At 42.5% G+C, this 8745-nt stretch overlaps 1 protein-coding gene across 3 annotated transcripts in view; it reads right to left on the bottom strand.

Annotated features, from left to right (window-relative positions):
* LOC121302724 (COMM domain-containing protein 10-like) overlaps positions 1–5335 on the bottom strand; it is an 87483-nt gene extending 82148 nt beyond the window's left edge. For 2 of the 3 annotated variants that reach the window (XM_041232851.1, XM_041232833.1), the window contains exons 1-2: positions 5239–5334; positions 4568–4658 (exon numbers count right to left, since the gene is read on the bottom strand). In XM_041232851.1, coding sequence (XP_041088785.1) covers positions 4568–4658; positions 5239–5267 — 120 coding nt within the window. In that variant the 5' untranslated portion in view covers positions 5268–5334. Of the gene's footprint in view, positions 1–4567; positions 4659–5238 lie in introns of all 3 variants that reach the window. The other variant, XM_041232842.1, reaches the window with a different exon arrangement.
* Positions 5336–8745: the final 3410 nt, after the last annotated feature.

Here is an 8745-nt window from a genome sequence, read left to right on the forward strand (position 1 = left end):
AAAAAACTATTAAAGGCCTTGACTATCCCTTGGAGCATGGTCAAGACAATTAAGAAGTGGAAGGTGTATTGCACCACCAAGACCCTGCCTAGATCAGGCCGTCGTTCCAAACTGGATGACCACGCAAGAAGGAGAATGATCAGAGAGGCTACCAAGAAGCCAATGGCAAATTTGCAACAGCTACAGGCTTTTATGGCCAAGACTGGTCAAACTGTGCATGTGAAAACAATATCCCAAGCACTGCACAAATCTGGCCTGTATAGTTGGGTAGCAAGAAGGAAGCTATTACTCAAGAAAGCCCACCTTGAATCCCATTTTGAAGTCTGCAAAAAAAACACTATCGGTAGCCATGTAGCAAAGTTTTGTGGACTGACAAAACTAAATTGGAACTTTATATATACATATATAGAACTGTGTGTATGTATGTGTGTGTATATATATATATATATATATATATATATATATATATATATATATATATATATATATATATATATATATATATAGAAAATCTGCAAAAATTAGTCAGCAAAAACAAACAGAGCAGGTACATGCAAAGCTTTGTTTGGCGCAAACCCAACACAGCGCATCACCCAAAGAACACCATCCCTATTGTGAAGCAGGGTGGTGGCAGCATCATGTTATGGGGATGTTTCTCATAGGCAGGGACTGGGGCACTTGTCAGGATAGAAGGGAAAATGAATGGAGCAAAGTACAGAGAAGTCCTTGAGGAAAACCTGCTGCCCTCTGCAAGAAAGCTGAAACTGGGATGGAAGTTCACCTTTCAGCATGATAACGACCAAAAGCACACAGCCAAAGCGCACAGGAGTGGCTAAGGAACAAAAAGGTAAATGTCCTTGAGTGGCCCAGTCAGAACCATGACCTAAATCCAATCAAAAATTTGTGGCATGACTTGAAGATTACTGTCCATCAACAATCCCCAAGAAACCCTACAGAGCTTAAACAGTTTTGTAAAGAAGGATGGTCAAATATTGCCAAATCTAGGTGTGCAAAGTTGGTAGAGACCTATCCCAACAGACTCACAGCTGTAATTGCTGCCAAAGGTGCTTCCACCAAGTATTAACTCAGGGGGGTGGAGACTTATCCAATTATGATCTTTCAGTTTTGTATTTTAATATTTTTTTTTTTCTTTTTTTTTTTTTTTTTTTTCCCTCAACAGTGTGGAGTATAGTGTGTAGATAAGTGGAAAAAAATCTTAATTTAAATACATGAAACTTTGAGGCAATGACAACAAAACGTAAAAAAAAGTTCAAGGGGGTGTAGACTTTCTATAGACACTGTGTGTGTGTATTTTCACGGTATCTTTAATACTGTGAAAGTATTTGCCCCGTCTGATTTTCTGCATATTTTTGACACTGAATTATCAGATCTTCAACCAAAATCTAATATTAGATAAAAGGGACCCTGAGTGAACGAATAACACATGTTGATACTTATTTCATTTATTTATTAAAGAAAGTTATGCAACACCCAATGCCCCCGTGTGAAAAAGTAATTGCCCCCTTATACTCTAATTGGTTACAACACCTTTAGCAGCAATAACTGCAACCAAACGCTTCCTGTAGTTATGGCTCTGTCTCTCACAGCACCGTGGAGGAATTATGGCCCACTCCTTCTTGCAGAACTGCTTCAACTCTGTGACATTTGTAGGTTTTTTAGCATAAACTAATCATTTCAGGTCCTGCCATAACATCTCAATGGGGTTTAGGTCTGGACTTTGACTAAACCATTCCAAAACTTTAAATTTATTGTTCTTCAACCTGTCATGCTGCATGACCCAGCTGCTCTTCAGCTCCAGCTCACGGATGGATGGCCTGACATTCTCCTGTAGAATTCTCTGTTACAGAGCAGAATTCATGGTTCCATCAATGATGGTAAGTCGTCCAGGACCTGATGCAGCAAAGCATCCCCAAATCATGACACTGCTTGACTGTTAGTATGAGGATCTTACTGTGGAATGCAGTGTTTGGTTTTCACCAGACATAACAAGGCCCACGTTGGCCAAAAAGTTCCAGAACAATGTTTCAGAATTCTTGAGAATCATCCAGGTGCTTTTTGGCAAACTTGAGACCAGCATTCATGTTGTTCTTAGTGAGCAGTGATTTCCACCTTGCTATTCTGCCATGAAACCCATTTTTTCCCAGTGTCTTTCTGATGGTGAACTCACGAACACTAACCTTAGCCGAGGCGAGAGAGGCCTGCAGAACCCTCTGTTGTTCTAGTTCTTTGTGACTTCCTGGACGATTTTACGTCTTGCTCTTGGAGAGATTTTGGTAGGACGGCCACTCCTGGGAAAATTCACTACTGTCCCAAACTTTCTCCATTTGGACAGTATGGCTCTGACTGAGGTTTGGTGAAGCCCCAGAGCCTCAGAAATGGCTTTGGAACCCTTTCCAGACTGACAGGCATCAACAACTTTTTTTCCGGAGGTCTTCAGGAATTTCTTTTGATTGTGGCAAGATGTACCTCTAGAATCTGTGTGCTGACAAGTTCACTCTGATGGTAAGGGCCAAAGGTAGTCCGCTTTATATTGGGCAGGGCTGGCCCAAATCAGGCCTGACTGTTAACCAAAGTATTCAAACAGCTGACCCTAATTATCCCTTTAGTTAACTGGTGGGGGTGGGGGGGCAATAACTTTTTCACACCTGAAGATTGCATGTTTGATTACCTTGCACACCAAACAAATGAAAGGCACCAAACTTTGGTGTCATTTTTTTTCTCAGACTCCCTCTATATACTACTACAACCCATAAAATGTGCAAAAATGCAGGAAATCAGACAGGTGCAAATACACACACACACACAGTGCCGTGAAAAGTGTGGTGTGTGTGTGTGTGTGTGTGTATATATATGTATCTAAATATATTATATATTATATATAATATATATACACACACTTCAGGTGTTAGTAAACATTCATTTGTAATCATTGGTTCATAACCAACTGATTAACGATATTTAATTAAGCAATAAATTTATTAAAGGTTATTGTTTTTTAGGACAGTTACTTGTTTTCCAACCTAACACTTCCTACCGGCTTCATAAACTTTAGTGCTGATCTACAATGTTGAAGGTTTGTAAAAAAAAAAAAAAAAATAAATACATACATACATAAATGCTTTTTTAAAATAATACGAAGCCCATATTTTATACCTGTGTTTAGTAATTTATTCCAGATCATTTTATATTTTTTAATGCACCATTTATTTGTATAGAGTTTGAAACATAGAGATATTTGGAAGACTGACTGCAAAATAGTAAGCTCATATCAAAATATAAAATGTGTTGAACTAAATTACTTCATCATTTCTGGAAGTATCTGCTGTAGACCTATGTAAGTAAAAAAAAAAAAAAAAAAAAAAAAAAAAGTTTCTTAGAAATCTTTATTTTTCACAGAAGCATTAAAGTTAATGAAACCATGTTACAAACCACAGTTCCCATATACATCTTAAATAAGCCCTTCATTTCAAAGGCTAAAATAATATATATATATATATATATATATATATATATATATATATATATATATATATATATATATATAAGATTAACCTTCTAGCCTTTGAAATGTGTGGTTTTGTGTGTGGTATATATATATATATATATATATATATAAGAGTAATACACGTTTCAGTTGTTTAAGTATTTCCTAAATACTTAAGTGCAATGAATTCAAAGACTGTTATTTCTTCATCAAATCACAGGGCTTTCTTAAAGGGAATGTCAGTTGCTCCAATTTGGTACTTGCACTTTAGTACTTGCTTTATGAACGAAATTCGAACCTACGTTAAATCTCCATGGCTGGTGTTGCCTATCCCAGCACTGTGCCAGCGGTCCAACTCAAGAGTTTGAGATAACTACCTTCTGGCCATGAGATGGCACGGCACTTACCGTGCCGTGTACATTGGCTACACTAAGTACAGACAGATTATATATATATATATATATATATATATATATATATATATATATATATATATAATATATATATGTACACACACCACTTACTGAACTACTCCTGTAGACATGAACTTTACTTGACAAGACATCGGACCTTTCTGCATTGCTGAGGACGACTCCATGTCTACAAGAGTGTTCTCATCATGTGTTCACATATATGTGTGACATATATATATATATATATATATTCCAACTTGAAGTATGGCGACATTATTTACTACTACCCATTTCTATTGTTACTTGTTCTCTTAATTACATTTCTATTTAACTGACTTCTTAAATCTCAATCTGAAGACGCAAATTACCTGGTGTCCGCTCCTGCCGAATATTGGGATTCTCCCGACGGGGAAGGGACTCCCTCTATCCAGCACAGTGCTGTTACTAGGCAGTGGTAAACATACTAAATTCATGCATTCTACTCAGAACAGCTTTCGATGGAAGATTTGTGCAGCTCTTACTCTGATAAAATGATTTTAGGGAAGCCTTCAAACCAGCTACAAATATTGTGCAGTTCAGTTCAGGAGATACTCCGAAAGAGCACACCACATGTATACATATAATGGTTGCTAGTAATTCAATACAATACCTTTAAATGAAGCTTCTGGAAGATGCGGTAAAGCAGTCTGGGGAATTTACCAGGGTCTATGCCATTGATAAGAGTCACTGCTTGTCTTATGCTATATAAAAAAAAAAAAAAAAAAATTAAAAAATGTTTCATTCCTCTGTAAATCTTAATATAAAAGTGCACCCGGGTGTACTTAAAATATAATAAACAGTAAAAGAAACAACTACAAACTGTGTGGATAACAAGTGTGGTTATTTTACGTTTTGTTTGTTATGATTTGTGGTATAAAAAAGGTATGACGTGTCGCTTGAAAATACACAGAACTGAATCAAGAAAGACTTCACTCCTTTTTTTTTTTTTTTAATAGGTCGTGTCACTGCAGTAATGTGATACAACTTCATTCTGTGAATAAAGCAAACTAAAAAATAAAATAAAAAAGTTTCATCAGCAGACCGTTTTGTTTATATCAGCCATCGCAAATTATAAAGCGATCACAAACAATTCTTAAAAGTAAAATGTAATTGTAGAGGGAGAGATTTGTTCAGAAAACAAACATCCTTTTACAACCCAATTCAATGTTAGTACCCATTTCCTACATTCAATTAATGTTTAGGTAACAGAAATACTTTCTTAAACAAAAAACCTTTACAGACAAATGATCAACATAATCACAATAAATCATGAACCGTTACCTCTGAGTTTCTTTAATTATCGCGGTCATCCTCTGTCTGTGCTCAATGTTTTTCTTCCGGGGAGTCACGTGCTCTCAGTCAGTTGTATGAATTGTTGTGACAGAAGCCCAAGAGGGTCAAATAAGACTGATACTGTCAAACACGTTTTCGGCTCTCACCTCAAACACTACCTCACACATTGGTACAAAGAAACCAAAATACAAAACAAAGCTGAATGCTATCTGGCCTTAACAATAGACTTTACCCTGGCAGATTACCTGATCAGGGCTAAAGACACAAAGCAGAGGCAGACCCTGACTAAGTACAGACTGAGTGACCACCTGGTCCAGTATGTCTGTGCCTGTCACAGCCCGGGGGACACAATGAACACTCTGCACAGGGGCACTGACTACCTCTTTATTTAATTATTCCTTTTAATTGATTTACTTGCATTGGTGTTAATAATATTTATATTGTATACTGTACTGCTAATGTTGTCATGCTAATAAAGCACCTTGCAATTGGGTATACTGTATACAGACCTGTCAATACTTGTTTTGACCAGGACCCTCATGTTTTGAAGACCAATCTCCCGGTCAGAAAAAAATCTCACGACCGGGAACCGTTTAATAATATTATTAGTTTCTGTTTTTTAGCGTCATTACTGTGCAAAATCAAAGCGAACAACTGCATATACATCTATTCAATTTAACTATAATTCAGCCTTTTTATAATGTTTAGCCTTTCTTTCTTCAGTGATCTACATGGCCAAGCAGTTCCCTCACATTGTGGAAGAACATGATCTGGGTGCTCTGAGAGAAGAGTTCACTGATTACCAGCGCACTGAGCCTAAAGATCTTCCATCTGAAGAGAAGCTGGACAAGTACTGGGGAAAGGTTGCACAGATGACAACTGCAGGTCAGCCAAGATTCCCTACTTTGTGCAGATTAATGAAGGCTCTACTCGTCCCCATTCTAGTGCCAGAGGTGAGAGAACATTTGACATGCTTAGGAAACCTGACAGAGTCCAGGGATGACTTGGGAAAGTACACCATTCAAAGCCTGATGTCCCGCAAACTAAACAGTGACAGCTGCTGTTCCCTTTCAATTCGAAGACTACCACCACTGACATTGGTATGGGATATTCCTGCCCTTCGGGTAGGTATTGCTGAGATCTCTATACCAGAGCTGCTGAAAGGCCCCCTCCTGTGATGACGCACAGGCCTGCCACCTCAGTGAGTCGGGCCTTGTAAACAGTGTACTCTTGCTCCTTTATTTTCTTCTTGGAGTACACGTGGTCTCCTCGGGGCTAGGCCTTGCCATATCCTCGCTGTCGAGTAGACCCTGCTGGCCGCACAGGCCCGCCACCTCAGTGAGTCGGGCCTTGTAAACAGTGTACTCTCTCTCTCTCTCTCTCTCTCTCTCTCTCTCGCCTATGAGCACACGTGTCCTCCTCGAGGCTAGGCCTTGCCGTACCCTCGTTGTTGAGTGACTTTCCCAGCCACGCCCTGCTCCACAAGGCTAGGCCTTGCCGTACCCCTGCTGTTGAGTAGACCCTGCTGGCTGCACAGGCCCGCTACCTTGGTGAGTCGGGCCTTGTAAACAAACTGTATTTCACCATGTTATTGTCTGCTTAAACTCGCTGCCGCGGCTTCGGCCTGCGTCCCCCATCCCGTGGTGCACGCTACGAGCTGACCGGGTGTGTGTGTGTGTGTGTGTGTGGGCTGGCATATTGCGTAGCAGCCTCCCCGATATTGCGGTACCGCGGCGCATGCATAACCCGTGATACTATTATCTCAGAGCACAGGTGCTTAGTATAAGTGACACACGGTGCCCAGCGCCTCAGTGGAAGTGCACAACAACGCTTCACAGTACGAGGTGCCCTCAGTACTCGGTGTGTACGGTGCTCGGTTTGCATTGTAAATGTGCTGATACCTCTGCCACTCTAGTGCGATTACGCACGGTACGCAGTTCACGTAGTGTACGATACCTGATACGCACGTTGCTTGGGATGCACAGTGCAAACAGTGCACGTGGTGCATGTTGCACTAATTGTGTAGGCACTAGTCACCCTACACACAGTGCTGAGCAGTACCCAGTGTAACAGGTGTAACACAAGGTGCGCAAGGTTAATACCCTTGCTGCAACACCAGTGGTTGTACACACTAAGCTGACACTTCCAGTGTTCGACGCAGTGTAGACAGTGCCCCAGTACTGATGTGCAAGGCCAGGCCTATGTCAGGGTCTCATCCCTGCACGGCCTGCAACATTAGCATCCCACAGGACGACAAGCACACCCTCTGCATGCGCTGCTTGGGCGTGCCACATGCCACCATGGCCCTCAAGAGGGATGGGGCATGTAGCATCTGTGCAGCCCTTCAGCCCCGACTGAAGGAGGCCCGGCCAGAGAGCCAAAAGGGTGAGCTCCGTGTCCTCTACGGCTGGATCGCGCCCCAGATGATCTATCCCAAGGACCCCTGTCGTCGGGTTTTCCCAATGCACAGGCCACCCCCAGTCACTCCCCATCTCCTCAAGTGAGACTGGTGAAGCGCTCAAGGCCCAGCTGACGCAGGTCCTGGAGCTCTTGGCTAGACATGCTCCACATGCCCCTGCCCAGGTCCCGCAGCCCATAAACAATGAAAAGAGTCTGCTTACGCCAGTGCAGTGCACCACGTACCTGGGGCTCCAGCTGGACTCCACTACGATCGGACGACAGGGTTGCAGCTATACAGGAGTGCCTCTCCCTGTTTCAACAGGGATCGCAGGTCACCCTCAGATTGTGCCAAAAACTGCTGGGTCTGATGGCCGCAGCTATCTTGGCCATTCAGCTGGGTCTACTTCGCTGCAAGCGTGGCTCAATGCATTTCACCTCAATGCCAAACATGACAGACACCGTCGGCTGACCATGTCTTACGCATGCTCAGCAGCCCTACTGAGTTGCAAACGGTGTCCATTGCTCTCCACCACTTCCTCCCAGTGCTGAGCGGTACACATGTGCTGATCCGGATGGACAGCACAACAGTCCTATGGTCCCCAGGGTTGCATCGCATGGCTTTCAAGCTGCTCATATGGGCACAGAGGAATTTACTGTCCCTACAGGGGATGCACATTCCCGGAGCAGTGACCTGGGCATCTCCCGCATCCATCAGAGTGGCGACTCCACCCTCAGATGGTGGAGCACATTTGGGAACGGTTCGGAAAGGCGCAGGTTGATTTCTTCGCTTCGGCAAAGACTCCTCCACCGCTTGGCGTAGACGCCCTAGCACACGAATGGCCCAAAGCGTTTTTGTACGCTTTCCCGCCTATACCGCTTCTCCAGGACTTTCTCAAGAAAGTCCGGGAGAATATGGTTTTCGACCCTGCGCCAGCTGTTGCACGGCCAACCCTGGGAGATTCCACTTTGTTTGGATCTCCTCAGTCAGGCGAAAGGCTCTCTTTGACACCCGGAACCAGGCAGGTTCCAGTTATGGGTCTGGCCCCCTGAAAAGGATCGCTGGTTAACCCTAGGGCAATCAGACACTGTTATGGA

The sequence above is a fragment of the Polyodon spathula genome, chromosome 2, assembly GCF_017654505.1.
Source record: "Polyodon spathula isolate WHYD16114869_AA chromosome 2, ASM1765450v1, whole genome shotgun sequence".
Taxonomy (NCBI): domain Eukaryota; kingdom Metazoa; phylum Chordata; class Actinopteri; order Acipenseriformes; family Polyodontidae; genus Polyodon; species Polyodon spathula.